Here is a 25,175-nt window from a genome sequence, read left to right as displayed (position 1 = left end):
TGTATCTTGCCAAGGAATGTGAATTTTATATAAAGGTAGTAAAGAGCTATTAAAGGATATAGTAATATGGAAGGAAAAGAAAAACTAAAGGCTCTTGAAGTATAGGGAGAATCCAACAAGTTATACTGCCGTGGGTATTTGGGTGATCATCATACTGTAATCAGCATTGAGAGAGACCCTCAGGGTTTATTAGTTCCTGTCTCTTGGTGAAGCTGTGTGGGTAGTACATTTCCATAGAATATTGAGACATCAATGGTAATACAAAGACAAATTTTAGAGCGGTTTTAAATAGTGTATTGGAGTCCAGTTAGGAAAACAGAAACCATACTATTTTATTTTAGCACAGAAAATTTAATAACAGAATTTTTATATACAGGATTGGCTAAGCAGATATTGAGGACTAAAAAAAGAAACCCTGGGTAACATATATAGAGATCCCACCTTAGGGCTGGGGTATAATTAGAAGAGGTTGGGATTATCAGCACCTGATAGTCTAGAGAAGGAGCCCGGCAGAGCTGTGGCAACACCTGAGTGGTATGAAGTTTGTTTTGGTTTGGGGCACATAGCCAACAGCTGGAAACTGGAGACCTGTTCACTGCTAGGCTTCTCCTTTCCTGCCTGTCAGCCTTGCTCGAATGTCCACCATTGGCTGAATCTAACAGGAAGCCAACTGGCCAAATAGAATGTAATTTGCATTATCCTAGCCCTAGCATCTCAGAACAGAATATAAGAAGGGTAGTAATGAGGCTTAGACAACAGCTTGATAAACATTCCTAGGTGTTATCATTAAACTGCCTGTGATGAGTCATTTTTAATAAGATGTAATTAATACTCAAGATTTCAGAAAGAATCTTTTCTATTTTTGTGAAAAATGGCCCCATTAATTTTCAAAGTAACTATCCTAAAGTTCCATTTATTACTGACAATTCAGATTTGGTATTTGCTATTAGGACAATAAAGGGCATGTAAATATTGTTTTGGTTTGAAAAAAACAAATCCTTATTCAGGGAAAATAAAACTCTTAATTTTGATTTTCAAGAAATGGGTTAACATAGTAGAATCAGAAAGAATAAAAAGATGGGCATTCCAATAAGCTCAAAAGTCCCAAATCATAAAGGGTATCGAGATTTCATTATGTGAGTGGAAACTGAAGTCTGTTGCCAGAATGAATTAAATGTTGCATGTTTTCCGAATTGGAGTCTCTGTACATTTCAACTGTAGGTATATAACTTCCAAATAGTAGTTTTTTTCATTATAGTGTACCCAGTGAGCATGATACATACATCATTTACAAACCATAAATTTAATCCTTCCTGAGAAGTAAGCTTTTGGACATTTCTGAAGGTTTCTTGTAAAATGATATTTTCTTTGTCTTCAAACCACTTTCAAGAAGGAAAATTTTCAAGACGTAAAACATACAATTAGTTCTCATCTAGCATTTTCTTAAGGAAACAGTAAATGACCAAATGGGTGTTAGGTAACCCAGGTTAACACATTATTTTAACCTAGCTTAAAATGTGGAATAGCTTTTTTTAGGTGTTTTTTTTTCTTCCCTCACTGAGGTTTTCAGGTTTTAAGTCCGTCTTTGAAAATCAGTAACAATATTTTTTAGAGGTATCTGCCCAGATAAGGTTGTATGGATGGTTTACATTTATCAAGTCAGCTGTTGAAAGTTGAGTTGAAATTGCCTCATTTTTTCGTATTAGATTAACACATTCATGTGTTGTTACCTGCTATGTCCTATCATGTATGTTTGTCCTATGATGTACATTTGTTGTGGTAGATTTAGCACAGAGCCTAGCCCATGGTAATTATTTAGGGAAAACTTGCTGAATACCTCCTTCCTAATCTAGATCATAATAGGACTTAGAGACATTATGTAGACTCTTTACCATTAGTTATGCATATTGGTGATTTATTTTTAAGCACCTCTGAATTTATTTAGAAAAATATCCCATGTAAAACATGTAACTGTGGTCTTCCTTTCTAAATATCCTTTAATTTTCATTTGCTGGGGAGCACTTTAAATTCAATCCTAAATGACTGCATTTATATTCCAGCTCCTCTTATAATCAATTAAATATCTTCTGCATATTTTAGAGCTTTTAAGCTTGAGGCTATCACAATCCTCTGTAAACTACTCCACTTAATTATTTTTAAAAAATTATCAGAGAACTCTTAGGACAGTCACAGGTCATGGAAACGTTTTGGTTTGAAAAAAACAAACATTTATATCCTCAGGTACTGAATTTCTTGATTTTCCTGTTGATGTTATTGAATGAACTTCATTGGTAACAATTCATGAATAAATACCAAGATGAACTGTTTTTTTTTACATAGTTTAATTTAGGCAATAGTGGGGACTTCTATTTTGGAGAGGGAGTGGAAAGGAGGGAGATGCTTTTTAAAAATTTTTTTAATAGAAGAGAAGAGCAGTGTTCACATAAGAGTTCTAAAAGACATTTTGAATAGAAGGAGAACAGAGCAGATAGAAGTATGAAAATGCCCTTTTAGAGCAGGCATTTTCATACTTACTGGTTTGAAAACCTATGCATTCATGAAATTGAGTTTTTGTTTAAGTGGACTCCCATCATATTTACCATATTAGAAATTAAAACTGACAAATTTGAAAAATACTTAAATAATTAAATTCATTTAAAAATCAATAATAAGCCTATTACAAGTCAGCATATGGGATATATTTTTGTGAAAAATAACTTTCTGAAACAAAGGACAGCAAACATCTCTTTGATGTCTATCTTAACAGAAGAAGAAACCTAAAATTATCTGCTCTGCACTCAACCTTTTGTGATATCAGATTTCCTATATAGCATCTGGGAAAGTTCCACTGTGTTCTTGTGATAGAATTAGAAGCAAAAAAGGCAAAATCATCTTAACATTATGAAAATAGTGTTGATCTTGTGAATGATCTTGGGCCTCCAGGTTTCCTGGACACCACATGGGGAACTGCTGCCTTAGAGCATGTGTTGGCAACTATATCAAGCCTAATTTAGGAAACTTGCAATATTTGCAGGCCTTTTGTTTTAGTTCTTAGTTTTAGGTATTTTTTTTTCCTAAATCAAGAAATTCACTACCTGAGGATATAATGTATAACATGGTGATAGTAGTTGATAACTAATAATGTAATTGAAATTTGCTCAGAGTAGAACTTGAATGTTCTCACACAGAAAAAGTATGAAATGTGATGGATTTGTTTGTTAGATGGCAGTCCTTTGACAGTGTGTATGTGTATCAAGTTATTACAATGTACACTTTAAATAGCTTAGAATTTTGTTGGGTATACCTCCATAAAACTGAAAAAATACAATGAAAAGAGTTTAATGTCTACTCTTACATATCAACATTTTAAAAATTACCCCATTACTTAGGGTTTTTTTCCCCCCCCTTAATCTTTTCTTGAGGCTGCAATTGGGATGAAGATAAGCTAAGGGTACTGGTATGTGATTGTAGTGCTATACCCTGGAACACATTTTATTAAGACATTAACTTGTACTAATCTGAGATTCGATGGGCAAAGTCAGATCTTCAAGGTTCTGGTCCGTGAATTTTTAACTGTCCTGGTGCTTGTGCCAGAATGTAAATTAACTGTTGTTAAATACACTGTTTAGTTGAGCTGGATTTTTTTTTTCCCCTTAAAGCAAGACTTGGCAAGGGAAGCAGTGTGTTGATATGTATTCTGATGCAAGCTCCTTACCTCCTCCAGGTCATGTAACAGTTCACAAAACCATCACTTTGAAGAGCACTGGTCTAGACCACTCTGATCTACTCTGATGCCTTCTGTCCACTTGTTTCAAATCTCATTCTCCCTCTTCAGACCAAACCATTAATCCCAAATAACTATTTGCCAAGTGAACCAAATCTTCCGTAGAAGGGCTCAGTTTGCATAATAATTTAGTTACAGGAAGTGGTAGGTGGTAGGAAAACATTTTTTGAATTTGGTTCTCTGTGATTGGGTTCCTCCAGCTTGGCGTCGCCTGCTTCTGGAAGCTAGAAGTATTGAGAATTAACTCTCCATTGATTTTAGAGGTTTGAAGGCACAGGGCTGATTTTTTGATAGCTTCTTTATTTTGAGACATAAACCTGAGAACAAACATTTGGCAGAATCTGCAATACTCAGTTACTCTCAAAATTATGGCATTTCCAGAATTGGTGCTGGTTAGTGGAAATAAGGGATATCCGGATACCTGACTTTGATCTTCCTTCTATACTAAATATGTGACTATGGCCGACTTGTATGTTTTCTCAGCTTGTTTCCAGCCTGGTAAAATTAAAGCTGAGTAGGCAGGGCGTATATAATTCCTGCCCTCAAGCTTTAAAATCGCGTCACTCTACACTGTAGTGGTGAACCTGTAAGAAGGATAGGCTACCAAAGTATGGTATTTCATTTTAATTTCAAAGCTCCTTTGAAATAATAGTTAAGAAATTCATCTAGAACTAGGGATTCTGCCAGATTTCCTGGGGCCAGTGCAGGGATTTAATTTAAACGTTACAGTTTGAGAGCTGTTCTATGAAAACTGGACCTTTCAGATTATTCTAAATTCATTATAATTTTACAGTGCCTATAAAATAACAGAAGAGACTGTTTCTGAGACCTTCTGAAAGATCAGTTTTAGTTCTGGGAAAAAAAGTGATGCTGCTATGTGAGGCAAGGTCTAGTTCATATTTACCCCATCTCATGGATTTTGAAGATGAAACAAATTCATAGTTTTTAATTAGCTTTCTGTTTACCTCTTAAAATTTTTTGTTTTTTTTTTTTTTCACTAAGTAACAGTAAATATAGGCAGGTTGTTCTCTGGTACACTTTATGTGATTACTATTGTGCCTTGAAGAGTTTAGAACTGATAGGCTTTATATGCCATCAGATCAGTTGATTTGAAAGTGGTTTCCCTAAAACACCCCCCAACCATGTGACTGGATTATAGCAATTTAAATTATAAGGAGATTTTGTAATGCTTTTCTGCAGTTAAGATGTTAATTTCACATTTTTCTTCATGTGCCTAATAAACTAGTATTTGTTAATCTATTTAATTTGATATTTTACAGGATTTTCCATTTGTTATCTTTGAAGGTTTTGATAGGCTTAAGGGCTCCTAAGATATATTGCAGATAATTACATTCTAGATCAGGGCACCTATATCTATCTCATAAGTCTTCCCATATGTATGTTTTGAAAACCATTGACATCTTGATATTTCATATCAAGCGATTAAATAATATTAACATTTTCTAATTTTTAAAAATGTATTTTTTAGCCTTATGATTCTGCAGATGACTGGTCTGAGCATATTAGCTCTTCTGGGAAAAAATACTACTACAATTGTCGAACAGAAGTTTCACAGTGGGAAAAACCTAAAGAATGGCTTGAAAGGTATTTGCTTTTAATCTAATTGAAAAATATTTTTCTTCCTTAATTTTTCAGGTTAACATGTTAGAACATACTAAACATTCTAAGTTTAGGTTTCATATACTAATATTCAGTACACCCCTTTTTAATTGCAATGGATAATTTCTATCTTAAAAAAAACTAGGACATATAAGTAACTCTCCTCAAGAGCCTTGTAAACAGTCAGTATACTTAATTAAAAATTTTGTATCAGTCTACTTTATTCATCTTCCTCATAATGTGTAATAGAAATCTGTATAATTCTTATAGGACAATAATACATTTACTTCATGTAGAATTAATGTTGCAGAGTTTTAGTTGTAGGGTTAGTGGCATATTATATTTTTCTATCGGTGAGAAATATTAATGTTCTTCTGTTTGCTGCATTCCATTTTCCACACCAGTTAAATGATTTTAAGATCATGTTCAGTTCCTTTATTTTTCCATATACCATTCTTTTGAGTATTTGGTCAGAAGTGTTACATAGACTCATTGGACTTGATGTAATATTTATGGGCCTATGTATATTTTTTATTTAGAGAACAGAGACAAAAAGAAGCAAACAAGATGGCAATTAATAGCTTCCCAAAAGATAGGGATTACAGAAGGGAGGTGATGCAAGCAACAGCCACTAGTGGGTTTGCCAGTGGAAGTAAGTATTAAGTTTTTTCTTTGAAATAGTATGTTTGATTTCATTCTTACAGCTCATTTACTTTATAAATATGCATAGCTATTTGCATATGTAAACTAAAATAAATAGAAACATACAGGGTTTCTTCTATGTTGGATTTGTCCCCCTAACCTCCATCATTTTATTTCCTGCAAAGGGAAAGGGCTGCAGAGTGGAATAGTACATGTTTGTATTCCTCACTACCCAGGGTTGCTATCATGTAGTAGAGTTGATGAAAAAAAAATTTACGTTGTGGATTTATTCCATTTTAAAACGGGGGTTTTTTGTTTTTCAGGTTTTTTAAATCTTGAATTGTGTCCTGTTAAGCTGGACAGCACTGAAATCCATTCTAAAAGTCACTGAGTGTTTCAATCTAATAATTGAATAATAGCCACACACAGATAGTGACATCAAAGTCCCTATTGATGTTTTGTGTTTATCAGTGAGAAACTTTATATTTGGAAACTGATTTCACCATGATCGTAGATCTATGTAACATCTCTGTATGTGGGCATACCTTAATATTCTTTTGAGGCCACATTAACATAGGTAATGAATACTTGTTTTTTAATTCAAATAATTAAATTTGAATTTCAAGCTTTTACTACTGGTATTCTATTTCTGGTACCTTCCCTTGCCCAGAATAAAAGGTTAATGCCACACAGAATTCTTTGGCTCTTTATCAAATTTTAAAATATTGAGCAGAATTTTAAGAAGATATGTGTTCTCGAAATTCTTAGACTTAAGTGTTTGACTCTTCCTCCAGTAACTCAAAAAGTAAGGGTTTTATATTTTTTCAGCAGAGGATGTTCTTTTTTTTTAATGGGGAAAATTGTTTAAGATGAAACAGTAACATAGTTCTACAGCACTGAAAGTTTAAGATGTATTCCTTGGAACATTTAATTCTTTGTATTAGTGAAATTGTACTTAATTCTTAGAACGCAAAGTGATTTAAAGTACTGAGGCTAGGAAATTAAGAATTGTATTTTGAGACACACGACTTGGGTTCTGGGTCCCATTTCACTTAATATCTTAGGTAAGTATGACTTCTGGCAAACAATTAAAATAAGATAAAGGTTTTCCTCTCTAGGTTAAAAAAATAAAAGCACCCAGCTTGTGAGCCTCCTGAACAAACTGCAAGTAGGGGGAGTACCCAGGGATACCAAGGAGAAGTGTCGAATGGGTATAGAAACAACAGCTTTTCTTTTTTTAGTTGTTGGGCCAGGCCTTTCCACTTACTGGCTCATGGTTCCCAGAGAAAAAAAAAGACCAGTGTAGTATGTTTACTGAATTCTGACAAGAATTACCTACTATTGAAGTCACTTGTCCTCCCTTAAGATAGGGTAAATGAAAAGGATAATTAGAGATCAGATAGAAATACTGATGGAAGTAAAAATACCTATTTCTGTCTTTTTAATAAACCATCTTTAAGGAAATAAAATTAGAGTTGGGTTTTAAAATTGTTTATGTACACCTTTCTCTTTAAAAAATGAAATAGGTTTTTTTCCCTTCATTTCAAAAGTAAAAAATTATAGGAAAAATGTTTTAATCCTATGACTAAAGAATATTTAGGGAATTTATTTTCTATGTGCATACAAATGTATATAAAATTACATATATAGGTATTTTATACCAAAAATGGGGTTATATGTTTTTTAACCTTTCCTTTGTTCAGCAGTATTTTAAGGATATGTTTTTGTGACACTTTATAATTCTGCATTATATTGACTGCATGGTGTTCCATATTTTGGATATACACTCATTTATATACTATATCCATGGATACTTGGGTGGTTTTTTAGTCTTTTTCTGCTGCAATAAATAATGTGATTCCTGTCTGATTACTTGCATGATTACTTTCTTAGCTAAATACCTAGAAGTGCAAATGATTCAATGGGTCTGTGTTTGTGTTGAAATATAATCATGTTATCACACTTTCTGAGTTTTTTAAGTAAAAAAAGTAAAGGGCCTTTTTATTTTTTCTTAAATTGGTCAGATGAGCTGTACTTGTTGTGATAGTAATAAAGTCACTAAGCCATTTCAGTGTTTAACTTTGTCTATCAAAAAAATGTTGGCAGAGTTTTCCCTTATTCCAGTACACCTGTGTTCATGTAGGGTAATTTGTAAAGTTTTGAAATTTGGAATTTTCAATAAAAAATTTGTATGTGGGGATTGGGAAGATTTTATGTGTAAAGAGGTAAAGGTAGAAAATAGATTTCAGGGATTTTTCTTTTGCCAAGGTAGCAAATGTTATCCACAGCTTGACACTGAAAATGGTATGAATAAAATTTTGGTATTATTGCAGTTAGACTCTTCATCTTTAATCTGTGCCTTGTAGAGTGATTGCTCTATGGTTAGAGAAACTTGAACTTGGAGTTTCTCAACAGTAACACTACGGTATTTTGGGTCAGGTAATTATATTTGTTACAGGATGCTGACCTGTTTTGTAGAATGTAGAGCACCATACCTGGCCTCTACATACTGGATGCCAGTTGCACACACCCCCTCCCTAGTTATGACAACCAAAAATGTCTCCAGAAAAATGCCCGTGTTGGGTTGGGGGTGTGTGCAAAAAGAGTCAATGCTTTAACTGTGTTTTCTCTAGAGTTCTGAGTAGTAGAACAGCTTCTTCAATTTCTGTAATGCTAGTACCTTTTTCCCCCCAAAGCTTACAGATGTTAGATGTATCATCTTTAATTTTCATTTGAATACATTTACTTGACACATTTTGACTCTATTCATAGAGAACTGAAAGGGAATTTTCTTGACCAAGGAAATAAATGTTCCTGGTAATCAAGTGACAGGATTGGTGGGAATTGGGCATGGTGCTAACTACTATTATATCTGTCCCTAAAGCATTGTGTTATAGTAGTAGTCTTTTAGAAACTCTAGAATAAAAATTTTTAAGTTTTATGTGCATGCAAGTTGATAGTTTACTGATGAATTAATAACATGCAACACATGTTTGTGTTTTACTGTGTTAGCCCAGTCTGTGTGTTCATTTTGCTTGTAATGTACAGTGTAATCTATAACACCTAATTTCAGTTATGTCATTAAGTCAAAAGATTTTGTATTTTGATAGGATTGAAGTTTGTGGGCAGTACCCAGTACCTTTTGTTTTGGTGTGACACATGGGAGTTGTGTACTGGCAACTTGCAAACCGATAAATAGTTAAGCATACTTCCTTCCTTATGCTGTCTTGGTCTCTAGACTTGGAGGAACCCTGAATTGGAAAAAAAAAACCAGTATTCAACAGGGAGGGCATCCTTTGGTAATATTATCATTACATATCACGTGCTTGAATCTTAAGATGGTTTTCGGATGGAAGTTGGTTTAATTCTTAACAATTAGACTTAACTATTATGATTTAGGCTAGATATTTTTTGATAAATGTGAATTTTACTACCATGATTGTTGAAATTTTCCTTCTTTCGTGCTCTTGTGGAAGCAGAAGTACTTCTGAGTTCAAAATATTTTCGTGGCTTTAAATTGGAAGAGGATCTGTTTTTAATACAACTGGTAATAATAGCAAGTGGATTTTTCTGACTGCTGCAAGTATAGGACTTCTGTTATCAGATAGTATTATCTATAACTTGATTTTAAAACTAAGTCTGGTATTTATTAACTTTATTAAAAATATGATTATAATTTACTTATTGAATGCACAGCTCATCATAAATTCAGCAGTCCCAAAATGAGGTCATAAAAGGCCTAGTACATAACAAACTACTTTAGAGTCCACTCATTCACTTCTTAGTGTTAAGAAAAATCAGTCTAATAAAGCTAATAGTCCTTTGTAGTTGAACCACTGTGGATAATTCAGTCAGTTATTAGAATCTGTGATCTGTATTTTAAAAGAATGGACCGTTTACTTTTTAAAAAAATATTTAAAAAATTTTTCATTTGATTTAAGTGTCATATGTAACTTAATATATTTATTTCTTTTGGTTTTGTTTTGTTTGAACTATGGTGTGGTTCTAAAGAATCCCTCAAAACTAGTAACCCATTTGAAATTTGAGTAATTAGCAATTACTCAGATTAGATTAGTGCCTAAGAGTCGAGCTGAATTTTTTTTTTCCAGTTTTGGATATTTATATGCTAGTGGTAAAACTGCAGACACTAACTGGGCTTGCAGTTTTATAAGAACATAAGTTTACAAGTATGTTGCAAAATTAGGTGATGTTAAAGACAGGATTCTAACGTAATCTTTTTTCTTCCCCCTTCCATCATTCCAACATCTCTTTTTTCGAACTGTGAACTAAAGTGGAAGACAAGCATTCCAGTGATGCCAGTAGTTTGCTCCCACAGAATATTTTGTCTCAAACAAGCAGACACAATGACAGAGACTACAGACTGCCAAGAGCAGAGACTCACAGTAGTTCTACGCCAGTACAGCACCCCATCAAACCAGTGGTTCATCCAACTGCTACCCCAAGCACTCTTCCTTCTAGTCCATTTACGCTACAGTCTGATCACCAGCCAAAGAAATCATTTGATGCTAATGGAGCATCTACTTTATCAAAACTGCCTACACCCACATCTTCTGTCCCTGCACAGAAAACAGAAAGAAAAGGTATGACATTATTACTAGATGCTGCACGTTGAACTGTAGTTTCTGAGTATATTTCATTATTTGTTAGCTTAAATAAGACTCATAAATTCTCAGTCTTGTAGAATGTTAATGCATAGGTTTAGGTCTAGAGTTAGCCATGTTTAGCTTTTTTAAACTTTCAATTATGAAGCCTCAGAACTGTTTTTTGCCTTTGACACTTTGAAGTCAAATGCTTTATTTAGAACAGTTAGTAATGGTTTAGATAACATATCAAAGCCAAATGGCTATCCCTTCATATTTGTGTAACCTTTGGTTTTTATGATAATTGTTCTGATGGTTCAGTTTAGAAATTGTCTCAATTTCTTATTAAGATTTACTATGACTAGAAACATTTTAAGATTGTTACTTCTATATAACATGCAACTATTGGTTTCAATTTGTGAATTAGAAAACTGAGTCATGGACCACAAGATAGAGTCTTAATTCTGAATTAGAACTTAAGTCTCAAGAGTAGAAGTTAAAATTTTGCAACCAAAATTGTGTTTATCTGACTCTGCTGATATCCATACAACGTTCAAAAAAGTTAAAAAAAAAATGGTGGCAATAGCCACTTGGGGGGTAGCAATATAACAGAAGAGTGATAAGTGTATTTGCATAGACCATCACAATCCTAAACTTACACTTTATCATGTGTTTTAAGGAACTAAGGAAACTAAAAGGTAGTAAATAAATAATCATGGGTAGACTAATTAGCAGATTAGCATCAGTAAATGTTGAAGAACTTTTAAAAGTCCTCTGGGATGAGAAGATAATTTATGGGCCTGATGAGTCTTTAAGCTTTTAATCTATTTATTGTCTGATTAATGATTGCACATTGATTTAATTTGTTGACAAAGGGTTCAAATGGATTTCTTTTGCTTCTGGTTTCCTCCTCTTTATGCACATTATTTGCATTTCAGTTGTAGCAGTTGTTAAGATATTACTCAACCACGTGCATTTACCATACAGTAGCACATAATCCATTAAGTAGGTTGTTCCAAATATCAATTTCACAAAGATGGCTTGGACCAAAATTCATACGTACAAGTCATATTTGCCCTGTTGCACAGTTAAATTTATAAAGAGAGTTCTTGGAGATTGGAATGAATGCAGTAATTGTTAATGTAGTTAGTACTTTCTAAATGATGTTATGATTTTCAGTTATTTTATTTTGATAAATTAGTCACAGAAAAACTTACTTTAAAAACCTTTGTCAGATAAGATCCTGTGGCCTTATGAGTCTTTCATTTCAACTATTGTTCATTTAATACTTTTTATCTTTTACCTCCTTTTGAAAAATTTTTTCTTTCCCAGGCTTCTGGGATACTAATGCTTCAATTCCTAGTTCTATTCTCTTCTTGTCCCTTACGTATCAGTATCATTCCATCTTTTACTATGCATTTTGTTTTGTTTTCTTGCTCAACCTGTCCTTATCTGCCTGGCAGCAATCTTGTGACTACCTTGTCTATATATATGGTTCTTAAACCTTCATTTGTAATTAATACATATATCTGCTTCCCTTCTGTAAGTAAGCATTGGTATTTGTTATATCTCCTCAGATATAATGTGTCCCAAATTCTTCCCTTTTCTCACAGTTTATTCTTACATTCTCAGTAAGTATCCCCAGCTGTTCCTTGCTCTTCAACATTCTTGTACACTTATCCACCATTGACAATTCATAAGTTCTTCCTCTTATGTCTTATTTATATATATCTTTTATCTTGTTAGTGCTACTGCCATTACTGAAACTCAGGGCTGTCTCTCAAAATAGCCTGATTACTGCTCTGCTGCCTTCCATCTATCTGCTTATGGTGGCGTCATTGTAAAAATCAGATTAGATTGTATCCTTGCTTAAAATTTTTGAATCATTTGCCATTATACAAAGGATAAAGAGGATTATAGAGAATACTTGATAGTCTCGTTGTAGTGTGTTTCTTAAACTAGTTTGATCTCCACCATTCCACTTCTTACATTCCCTAAAATTCATCTGTTACAAACTTGTATATTTCTTAGAGCCTGTTATGCTCTTTCGTGTTTTAAGCCTTTGCTGAAAAGGACATGTTCTTTCCTCCATTCCCATCCTGTTGAATTCAAGTACTCTTTCTTTAAGAGCCAGCTCTGATTTCTGTATGTTCTCAGTGTCATTTAACCTTTCCCAGTCTGTATTTCCCAGACACTTTGTACTTTTGTATTTGCCTGTCACAGCTCATAACCCATTATAATTTTAGTCCCTACAATTATCCTCTTTAAGATTAGGTGTTATATTTTATTGCATTTTGTACTTGTTCACCTTCTATACTCTCCCTCCATGTTTTAAGCATCATTTTGGGCAAATTTAACATAAAAAATTAACTGTGTACCAAGTTTGGTGCTAAGTGTTTTTTATTTACATTTTAGTTTATTCCTTAAATATCACTGTGTGGGAAAGCATTGTCCCTTAGGTAAGAAGAGCCTGAACACTGCCACAGGGTAAAGACGAGGTGCAGAATCGGCTTCCTTAAAATTCATGTTCTTGCCATAAAACTGTAGGTATTGAAAGACACAACAAAGCTATATTAATCCAGACTCTACTAAGTCAAAATGTCTTGACAAATCAAAGATTCAGGTTTAAATCCTACAAAGTATGTTTGCTAATCACAAAGCTTGTATAAAAAATTTATATAAAATAACCCTGGAATTGCCTATTTATGTAGGGAAAATTGGACAGTATTTCCAAACACTTCTTGCATTTGAAGACAGTATTTCCTTAAATACATAACATAACAATTTGGGTCTTTTCTAGTTGTCTTCCAGTTTGTCTTAAATTGTGAAACATCCATTAATTTGAAATATATGTTTTTCTCAGTGGAGATAACCATTTCATTTAAGCTTCCTATTGATTCTTCTCATCAACATGATTTCCTTGTTTGGATTTTTCTTATCAAATAATTTTATTAAGAGGTTTACAAGTAAGATCAGTTTCTTGGTCTTCAGTGCTGAAAGTGTAACTAAGCTGTATCTAAGAATGTCAGTGGTAGGATGCTGTATTAAATAATACAAGGGCAGGATCTTTGTCTTAACCACTGCACTATCCCTAGTTATTGACAAGTAATAGGCAGTCTGTAAATACTGTTGTAGATGAATAAAAAACTGAAAGAGTAGAGTAGGAAGTGCATTGAGAGTTGGGAAGCGCTTGCATTGGTCATGGTTTTAAAAATGTATTTGGAGGAAAAGAAGAATGTTAATATGTGTTGTGCATCTAATTGAAGGATACCAGCAATAGATTTAGATCTGTTTAATGCCAGTGTGCCTTTTGAGAAAAAGAACCTAAGATAAAATAAAAGTCTGTGCGTGCTGGAGAGACAGAAATGTGGAGAAGCCCTGAAGTGCTTTGGTTTTGCAGAGGGTAATCCTTATGTTAGGTAAGGTGAAACAAGGAGGTCAGGGTACCTCCTTTTAGATCTAGATCTGTTTGTTGGGGTAATATTTGGTCATCTATTGGCAAGATTACTTTATTGGACAACTGTAAAACAAGGTAGTAGAGAAACTGATATGCTGTAAGAAAAATCAAACTGATTTTTGTCAGTTGGCACCCACTTGACCATCCAAATTGGCCTTAACTACACCCCTCCAGATATGTGAAATGATAAGATAGGGAGATGTGGTTCCTTGTTCTTTGTAATAGCACCTGAGTGCCAGAGTCAGAAGAGTTTAATGACCTTAACTAACAAGTTCCCTGTTTGGTAATTTAGATTTAAGTTATATTAGTGTAGATAAGTTTGAAAAGTAAACAATGTAAACACAGAAGCAGACCTATTCAGTGACCTCAATTTTAGCTCTCAGAAGATTAGCATGTCTAAATACTCTGTCAGTCAAGTGCTGCTTCCATAGGTCTTAATCCCATTAGGGAGGGGAGATTAGTCATTCTTTAATATGAGGTGTGAGTTAGGCACTTGAAATAAACTTCCCATTTGTGTTTTGATGGTTATCTGTTGACTGAGTGAAAATTGAGTGAACCTAAAGACTTGTGAGTATGTGTTAAGACAGGAGCCCATTTATAGCCAACATAAAAGGTCATTAACTTGCTGTTGTATGCCACATTTAGCACCCCATTACTTTGTTTTCAAACAGTTTTTAGGGTTACTAAGTTATTCATGAAAAATAATTAGGGGAGATTGGCCATAGAGTTAACTCAAATATTTTTTGAATAACTGAATACATTAGTTGAGGATTTAGTCTATTTCAGTCAATAAGTTTGGAATTACATTTAATCAACTTAATATACGGTGTTTGGAAAAATGGGGCAGGGAAAATACCTGTGATGAAAGAATATTAGAAAATATTGTTTATAATTTGAGGCATAGGGAAGGCCTTTAGGGGAAAAAAAGTTGATAGATTTGACCACATAAGGCATTTAATTTAAAAACTTCTCTGTGACAAAGATAGAGTAAACTAAGGTTTAAAGACAAATATCAAGTTGGGAGAAAATATTTGCAGCGTATATAACAGTACATTAAGAACTCATTAAAGCAATGTGAAAAAAATAGAAAAATAAGCAAAGGATGTGAACAGGCAATTACAGAATAATTTTAAATTGCCACCTTAAAACAGTTAAAAAATTAACTAAAAAATGGGTCAGAAACCTAAATTAGGAGCTAATAATACTATACAATTCCGTTAGAGAAAACGGGAAAATCTTCACTGAAGTTGGATTTGGTGTAGTGTTTTCCTAGATGTGACATCAAAAGCACAGGTAGTGAAAGAAAAAATCGATAAATTAGACCTCATCAGATTTAAAACTTCTGCATCACAGGACACTATAGAGTGAAAAGACAGCACACAGAATGGGATGAAATGTTTGTAAATCATGTATTTGGCAAGGGATTAATATTTTGAATATAGAAGTCCTATAACTCAACAACAGAATGAAACAACCCAGTTCAAAATGGGCAAAGGATTTAAATAGCTACTTCTCTAAAGAAGGTATTCTAATGGCCAGTAAGCACATGAAGAGGTGCTCGACATCATTAGTCATCAGGGAAAGCAAATTTAAAAACCACAATAAAATACCACTTTATTCCCATTAGATGACTATTAGAAAAACAAACAATGGAAATTACAAATGATTTTTGGATGTGGAGAAATTGGAACCCTTGTGCATTGCTGGATGGAATGTAAAGTGATGCAGCTGCTGTAGAATACAGCTTGACAGTTCTCAAAAAGTGAAACAATACCATGGGATCCAGCAGTTCCACACTTGGGTTTATAACCAGAAGAACTGAAAGCAAGGGAATCAAATACACGCCAATGTTGATAGCATTACTCACAATAGCTAAAAGATGGAAACAATCCAAGTGTACAGCAGGTGGAAGATAAACAATCTATTATATATACATTTAGTATTATGGAAAGGAATGAAACATGCTGATACATGCTGCAGCACACATAAACCTTAAAGCCTTATGCTAAGTGTAATGATCAAAAAAGAAAAGGATGAACATTGTATGATTCCACTTAATATGAGGTACCTAGAATGGGCACATTCATAAAGATGGAAAGTAGAATAGTGGTTACCAAGGACTGGAGTGATGGGAAGCTATTATTTGAGTAGAGAGTTTCTGTTTGGAGAGATGAGAAAACATTGTGAAAATGGATAGTAGTGTTGCACACAATGTAATTGTATTTAATGCCACTGAATTGTAAACCTAGAAATGGTTAAAATAGCAAATCTTGAATGTATTTTGCCAGCATAAAAACATTGAAGAGGAAGATAACCAAAGCATATTGGAAATTAAGATTAAAATGAGATTTTTCACCAGTGGGGAGAAGTTGGATATTGCAGAGGTCACTTTAGTGAAATCTGTTAAATGTTTTAAGCATGGTTATCCTATACTTGTATTAGTATAAAGACTTTCAGTAATAAAAAAGCAGTTAAGAAATAAAATATTGTAATTAAAACATCAATACCATATTTACAGTTGTAAATGCATAGAAAAAGTTCTGGACAGATAACATAATTAAAAATATTCATTAATTTAAAAATTGAAAAAAAGAACAAAAACCACAGACGATATATACCAAGTGCTGTCACATAGCTACCTTGTTTTTTCCTACTAGTCCACTTTATTTCCTTTATGCCCATGTAGTACTTTCCCATGAAACACCATTACTATGAAATAGAAATAGAACTAGCAGGCTATGCTTATTGCATTAGTAGTTTGAGCTTTGTTCATGTGTCCTGTTCAGTATTATTATACCAATTGTCAGAACAGGTGTAGAAAAAAAAGAAAGAAAGTGTATTTGGCATAACTATCAGAAAAATTTAGATCAAAAATAAATTTTGTATTTGGTTTATGCTTTCTTGGATATTTTGAATGGGTGCTTATAATTAGATGAGTGATACTATAAACCCTGAAAAGTTAGGTTTTAATAACAGATTTCGTGTGAAATCTAGTCTTTGGTAGACTACTCCCCCCTACTGGTAATAGTTGGAAATACAAGTGAATAATTCATGATTACAAGCATAAAAGGAGAGAAAGATTTCATCAAATCATATATACAAAATTTAAATGAAAATCAAAGGGTAGGGTGGGTGGAGCCAAGATGACAGCTTGAGTAGAGCAGCAGAAATCTGCTCCCAAAACCATATATATTTTTGAAAATACAACAAATACAACTATTCCTAAAAGAGAGACCAGAAGACACAGGACAACAACCAGACCACATCCACACTTGGGAGAACCCAGCGCCTCGTGAAGGGGGTAAGATACAAGCTGCGGCCCGGCAGGACCCGAGCACCGCTCACCCCAGCTCCCAGCGGAAGGAGAGGAGTCGGAGCGGGGAGGGAGAGGGAGCCCAGGACTGCTAAATAGCCAGCCCTAGGCATCCGCACCAGAGCACAGACACACAGTGCATGGTTTGCTGGATACTAGGGAAATAGGACAGTAAGACCTGTGAGTGGGTCTCCACAGTCAGCACCCCTGGGACAAAGAAAAGGGAGTGCTTTTTGAAAGTCTTAAAGGGACAGGGACCCCACAGCTGGATGGAAGCGTCCTGGGGTACTTAGCCCAGCAGCTGGGAATTCAGGGAACACCGGGTGCCCTAACCCACTGAGCAGCAGCGCAGCTCAGAGGCCCCTCACGGCAATAAACAGCCGCCTGTCTCCGACGTGGCTCCACCATATTGGAGCAGCAGACCGAGGCTGGCCATGCCCATAGCAACCATGGAGTTTAACTCTACAGCATCCGTGGAGCTTAACTCCACAGCGGCCAGGCAAGAATCAGAGGCCCCTTCTGCACACAGCTGCCCAGCACAAGCCGCTAGAGGTTGCTGTTCTCCCAGGAGAGGAAGGCCACAGACCAGCAAGAAGGGACGTTCTCCCAGCCAACACACAGCGCCAGCCCTGCACAACTACCTCTATCGCCATGAAAAGGCAAAAGAATTTGATACAGACTAAAATCATAGAGTCAGCCTGTGAGGAAATAGACCTAACCAGTCTTCCTGAAAAAGAATTCAAAATAAAGGTCATAACCATGCTGACGCAGCTGCAGAGAAATATACAAGAGCTAAGGGATAACGTCCAGAGGGAGATTACAGAAATGAAACAATCTCTGGAAGGATTTATAAGCAGAATGGATAAGATGCAATAGGCCATTGATGGAATAGAAACCAGAGAGCAGTACCGGTAGAAGCTAACGCACAGAGAGATAAAAGGCTCTCAAGGAATGAAACAATATTAAGAGAACTGTGTGACCAATCCAAAAGAAACAATATTTGCATTATAGGGGTACCAGAAGAAGAAGAGAGAAAAAGGGATAAAAAGTGTCTTTGAAGAAATAATGGCTGAAAACGTCCCCAAACTGGAGGAGGAAATAATCACTCAGATCATGGAAGTACACAGAACTCCCAAGAGAAGGGACCCAAAGAGTACAACACCAAGACACATAATAATTAAAATGGCAAAGGACAAGGACAGAATTTTAAAAGCATCTAGAGAAAGGTAAAAGGTCACCTACAAAGAAAACCCATCAGGCTATCATCAGACTTCTCAACAGAAACCTTAACAGGCCAGAAGAGAATGGTATGATATATTTAATGCAATGAAACAGAAGGGCCTTGAACCAAGAATACTGTATCCAGCACGATTATCATTTAAATATAAAGGAGGGATTAAACAATTCCCAGACAAGCAAAAGTTGATGGAATTTGCCTCCCACAGACCATCTCTACAGGATATTTTAGAGGGACTGCTCTAAATGGGAACACTTCTAAGACTAAATAGATGTCACGAGAGAAAATAAAATCAGAGCAAAGAAAGCAGACCAACCAAATACTAACTAAAGGCAAAAAAAAAATCAACTACCCACAAAAGAGCACAGAATAAAACACCCAACATACAAAGAGTGGAGGAGGAGGAATAAGAAGGGAGAGAAATAAAGAATCACCAGACAATGTTTATAACAGCTCAACAAGCGAGTTAAGTTAGACAGTAAGATACTAAAGAAGATGACCTTGAACCTTTGGTAACCACGAATCTAAAGCCTGCAGTGGCAATAAGTACATATCCGTCAACATCACCACATCAACGAAAAGGACAAAAACCACATGATCATCTCCATAGATGCTGAAAAAGCATTAAAAAAAATTCAACATCCATTCATGATAAAAAGTCTAAGCAAAATGGTCATAGAGGGCAAGTACCTCAACATAATAAAGGCCATATAAGATAAACCCACAGTTAACATCATACCAGCGAGAAGCTGAAAGCTTTTCCTCCAAGACAGGGATGCCCACTCTGTCAAAGCAAAGAAATACAAGGAATCTGGATTGGTAAAGAAGTTAAACTGTCACTATTTGCAGATGCCATGATATTGTACATAAAAAACCCCAAAGACTCCACTCCAAAGCTACTAGAACTGATATCGGAATACAGCAAAATTGCAGGATACAAAATTAACACACAGAAATCTGTGGCTTTCCTATACACTAACAATGAACCAATAGAAAGAGGAATCAGGAAAACAATTCCATTCACAATTGCATCAAAAAGGATAAAATACCTAGAAATAAACCTAACCAAGGAAGTGAAAAACCTATACCCTGAAAACTGCAAACACTCTTGCAGTCCCGATCAAATTACCAACAGCGTTCTTCAATGAACTGGAACAAATAGTTCAAAAATTCATATGGAAACACCAAAGACCCCGAATAGCCAAAGCAATCCTGAGAAGGAAGAATCAAGTGGGGGGGATCTCACTCCCCAACTGTAAGCTCTACTACAAAGCCACAGTAATCAAGACAGTTTGATACTGGCACAAGAACAGAGCCACAGACCAGTGGAACAGAATAGAGACTCCAGACATTAACCCAAACATATGTGGTCAATTAATATATGATAAAGGAAGCATGGACATACAATGGGGAAATGACAGTATCTTCAAAAGATGGTGCTGGCAAAACTGGATCACTGTCTAACCCCATACACAAGAGTAAATTCAAAATGGATTGAAGACCTGAATGTAAGTCATGAAACCATAAAACTCTTAGGAGAAAACATAGGCAAAAATCTCTTGGGCATAAACATGAGCAACTTCTTCATGAATATATCTCCCCGGGCAAGGGAAACAAAAGCAAAAATGAATAAGTGAAACTACATCAAGCTGAAAAGCTTCTGTACAGCAAAGGATACCATCAATAGAACCAAAAGGTACCATACAGTATGGGAGAATATATTCATAAATGACAGATCTGATAAAGGCTTGACATCCAAAATATATAGAGAGCTTACATACCTCAACAACAACAACAACAACAACAACAACAAAACAGTTAATCCAATTAAAAAATAGGCAGAGGAGATGAGCAGAAAGTTCTCCAAAGAATAAATTCAGATGGCCAACAGACAAATGAAAAAGATGCTCCACATCGCTAGTTATCAGAAAAATGCAAATTAAAACCACAATGAGATATCACCTCACACCAGTGAGGATGGCTACCATCCAAAAGACAAACAACAACAAATTTTGGCGAGGTTGTGGAGAAAGGGGAACCCCTCATACACTGCTGGTGGGAATGTAAATTAGTTCAACCTTTGTGGAAAACAGTATGGAGGTTCCTCAAAATGCTCAAAATAGACTTACATTTGACCCAGGATTTCCACTTCTAGGAATTTACCCTAAGAATGCAGGGGCCCAGTTTGAAAAAGATAGATGCACCCCTGTGTTTATTGCAGCACTATTTACAATAGCCAAGAAATGGAAGCACCCTAAGTGTCCATCAGTAGATGAATGGATAAAGAAGATGTGGTACATATACACCATGGAATATTATTCAGCCATAAGAAGGAAGCAAATCCTACTATTTGCAACAACATGGATGTAGCTAGAGGGTATTATGCTCAGTGAAATAAGCCAAGCGGAGAAAGACAAATATCTGATGATTTCACTCATATGTTGAGTATAAGAACAAAGAAAAACTGAAGGAACAAAACAGCAGCAGAATCACAGAACTCAAGAATGGACTAACAGTTACCAAAGGGAAAGGGACTGGGGAGGATGGGTGGAAAGGGAGGGATAAGGGTGGGGAAGGAGAAAGGGGGTATTATGATTAGCATGTATAATGTGGGGGGGGAGGGCTGTGCAACACAGAGAAGACAAGTAGTGATTCTAGATCTTACTGCGCAGATAGACAATGACTGTAATGGGGTTTGTGGGGGGGACTTGGTAAAGGGGGATCCTAGTAAACATAATGTTCTTCATGTAATTGTAGATTAATGATAACAAAATAAAAAAATATAAAAAAATCAAAGGGTAATATTTTTATTTGATGGGTCCTATTAAAGAGATCTTTAAGTCTTTGATAGAGCAGGTGGGAAAGTGACTTACTTCCGTTAAGTTTAAAGTACCTTAGGAAGAATTTGCTAAGTAGCTTTTAAAAGATCATCGGCACACACAGCAAATAAAAATGCTTAGAGCTAAAACTAGGTATCATCCATTACCAAAGACTGAAAAAATGCTTAAAGTAACCTGGGTTTCTTGAATGCTTGGGAAAGTTTGCATTTTAAGGAATGAGACAAGAGTCCCCATATACTTAAAAAGCAGAAGAGCCTTTTGAAACTGCTTTGCAATTCAAAACACTACATTTATTCTGTTAGCATATACTCTTTCTTTGTCTTTGGCTAACTATTTTCAAAGATGCCGATTTTTTGTTCCGTTTGAAACAAATTTGAATAAAATTGTTTAAGTATACTACTAGGCTTGCATCTGATCAGATTTTTGATTAAAGGTTTCAGACAAATAGAAATGTCAATTAAAATAAAATGTTTGTGTAGACAAAACACACTATTGTTTTGAATAGTTTTGTGTCCTTTGTTTAAAAAAATAGTTGATTATAAGATTGTTGAAAAGAAATCTAAGGGAATTAAACTTGCCTCTAAGACTATATAGCATTAGTTAGCTTTATGAAAGTAGCATTAAGCAAGCTGTTCATTGTCTGCTTTGTCAGTTTAGAGACCTTAAGCTTTCCTCCCCATTATCATAAGTTTTGAACCTAGGGTTAGAGAGAGAGCCCATCTATGTACACCTGGGCCTTTATTGCAGAGTCAGACATCCAGTCAACAAATGCATGTTGATGCCATCTTGGTGCCAAGAGACATTTAGTACCAGAACTTCAGAGGTAAATACAACAGAATTGCTTTCCCGAAGGAGTTTGTGTTCTAACAGAATGGGGAGAGTAAGTTGTGTAATGAAAGAAATTGGGTAATAGATAATAAACGTGTTAGGGCACTCTGAACATAGATGAGGGGCACCCAGCCAACACTTTTCCTTTTATATTTTAGTGATGAAACTAAGGTTGACTTTCAGGGTAGTATTTATTTTTATAAGTTAAGTATTCAATCAGTTATTCTTAATTATACACATAGATTAAGGCAGATAATTTAAAAAATGTATAACATAACATGCTTTGGATGGGCATTTGCATGGATGTATCTTTCAGGGAGAGGGAGGCGTTGAGTAGAACTTTTATTTAAAACAGTATGAAAATACTCATGGAAAAAATAACAAACCGCAAGTTCATGGAGAACAGATTGATGGTGGGCAGGGGTGAGGGTGCGTAAAATGGGTGAAGGGGGCGAAAGATACAAACTTGCAGTTATAAATCGTGGGGATGTAATGTACAGGATAACTAACTATAGCTAATGCTGTGTTGCATATTTGAAAGTTGCTGAGAGTAAATTTTAAGAGTACTCATGAAAGTTCTGTAACTGTGGTGATGGATGTTAACTTAGACTTGATGTGCTCATTTCACGGTATATACGAGTACTGGTAGTCATGTGGTCCTCCTGGCACTGATGTATGTCAGTTATGTCTTGATTTTTTTTTCGGTATCATTGAGATTCACTCTTTAAGAAGGTTATATCTCAGTTTACAAAATAGTGTGAAAATGGTATGCTGAAGACCTCGGTTTTCCATGTTTGTGCTATGCTTTTTTATTGTTTTAGTTTTGTTTCCTTGTTTTTAAAGTTAATAGGAACCTTGGAAGTTCTCTAATTTTAATTTTTTCATAATCAGCAAGGGGTGCCAGAATCCAAAGTCTTACAAGTTCAATATATGCTTGGGCCTTCCCAGGTTCATTAGATCTGGAGTGGGGAGCCTGGATAATTTGTATTTTTTTAAAACTTTATAGGTGATTCTGATAAGCATTCCGTTAAAAACTCATATTCAAAGTCAACCCTTTTAATAGAAAAATTCTGGCCTTTGGAGATGTCACTTGTTCAAGGGTTCCGTAAATATTAAGTAGTGTCAGCTAGTGTACATACTACTTATCAGCCTTCTCTCATAGTATTGGCAAAGAAACCTATCCTTGGGGTAAACAAACTTATTAAAATTCAAAGTTAAGGATGTTTGGGATTTCTTTTTACACTTTATTTCTTCAGAGTGATATGTGTTAGTTTTGTGTTTTAGAGTGTTTTCTTGAATAAAGGCAATGCTGAAGATTTTTCAAGCCTATGTTAATTTTTCAAATTTGGATAGATTTTAGCAGTACCAGAAAAAAACTGAAAACAACTCATACCTTCTCCAACTCCTGTCATTAAAAGCAGAAGGAAACCACTGTAAAAATTAGTAAGGCTCATTTCAGAGGGATATAAATGCTAATTTTATTGTTTGTGCAGGAAGGAAAAATATAGAACTTGTTTCATTTTAATCAATAATCACGATGCCCCTAAGCTATATATTCCTTAAGATGAACTTTAAGGGGTGTGATATGGAAAAAACTTAAGAGTCTATAATATAATTGCCTCATAAAATGTAGTGACTGACAAGTAGGTTTTTATAAGGAAAATCTTCATTCAAATTTTCTACAGCAAAGCTAAATGTGATAGGCAGTAAGTATGCTTAGACTTACTGACTCTCCTTTGAAATGTGTGCCTTACCAAAAAATAAATTTTCTTAGGCCTTATGAGTTGATCATGATCAGTTAACACATCCTTGAAATGTAGCTAAGCAGCCCTGAGGTCCATATTTTAGAGAGCGATTTCATTTAGAGAGCTAGCTCATTTTACTATTGCAATAGTGTTGTGAAAGCTGATAAAGAAGTCTTTTCAATAAGTTTGCTAGGAATTCTCAGCTTCAGTGGGACCATGAAGATTAATGAATGAATGTTTGGTTCAGAAAATTGGAAATGAAGATTTATAGTTAGGTAATATTCATATGCAGTATTCTGAAACTTCTATATATCATCATAGCAGTCTTAATTCAGTTATATATATGAGCTTGAAAATCTTCAACTGGAGATATATATAAGGGAAATATAAAAAGTTGCTTTAGCAAATCTTCTATTTAGTACTTAGGCCAATATTGCAAGAGAATATGCATGAACATCTTGAATAGTTCATTTCAGTGTTTTTACTTACAGGGCTTCTGTTTCTAATTCTCCTTTTCCTCCATTGAACTCACTGTATTAGTGAAATTCCATGGTGTGAAAATACCGGTTTGTAAACTCATTTTCCTGTTGATGGACCTTTGGCTTGTTTCTAATTTTGTGTTAAAATAAACAATATTGTTACAAAAATTGCTGAATGTTTCTACTGATTTATGTACATCAGAGTTTCTAAGGGTAAATACGTAAGGGAATTACTGGATCATGAAGTATGTGTGTCTGCAATTTTTCTAATATAATGCCAAATTATTTTCCATTGTGATTGTAACAGTTGAGTCTCCATGGAAATCTTGTATACCCTTTGCTCCTTGCAAACAAATTTGATGTTAGATTTTTAAATTTTTGTCAATCTGGTAAATGTACAAGGCTATCTTGTTGCTTTTAATTTCAATTTTCCTGATTATCAGTGAAGTGGACCACCTTTTGTGTTTTTTAAGCCATTTAGTTTTCTTCTATGAAATGTCTTCTCTTTCATGCCTTGTATTCATTTTTCTATAGTGTTGTTACCAATTATTTGGATGTAATTGTTTTGCTTTTTGGTAATTTTCTGCATCTGGGTATTAAAGATGTCTTCCTCTGTCCGCTCTACTAGT

The 25,175-nt window shown here is 34.8% G+C and overlaps 1 protein-coding gene across 9 annotated transcripts in view; it reads left to right on the top strand.

Annotated features, from left to right (window-relative positions):
* The window catches only part of WAC (WW domain containing adaptor with coiled-coil), a 94,850-nt gene that overhangs the window by 46,955 nt on the left and 22,720 nt on the right, over positions 1 to 25,175 (top strand). For 7 of the 9 annotated variants that reach the window (XM_073229015.1, XM_037026691.2, XM_037026689.2 and 4 more), the window contains exons 5-7: positions 5,274 to 5,389; positions 5,944 to 6,056; positions 10,339 to 10,647. In XM_073229015.1, coding sequence (XP_073085116.1) covers positions 5,274 to 5,389; positions 5,944 to 6,056; positions 10,339 to 10,647 — 538 coding nt within the window. The remainder of the gene's footprint in view (positions 1 to 5,273; positions 5,390 to 5,943; positions 6,057 to 10,338; positions 10,648 to 25,175) is intronic. The other 2 variants (XM_037026695.2, XM_073229017.1) reach the window with 1 other exon arrangement.

The sequence above is a fragment of the Manis javanica genome, chromosome 2 (genome assembly GCF_040802235.1).
Source record: "Manis javanica isolate MJ-LG chromosome 2, MJ_LKY, whole genome shotgun sequence".
Lineage (NCBI taxonomy): Eukaryota > Metazoa > Chordata > Mammalia > Pholidota > Manidae > Manis > Manis javanica.
Note: the sequence above shows the minus strand (reverse complement) of the source record. Positions and strands in the feature narration are given on the sequence as shown.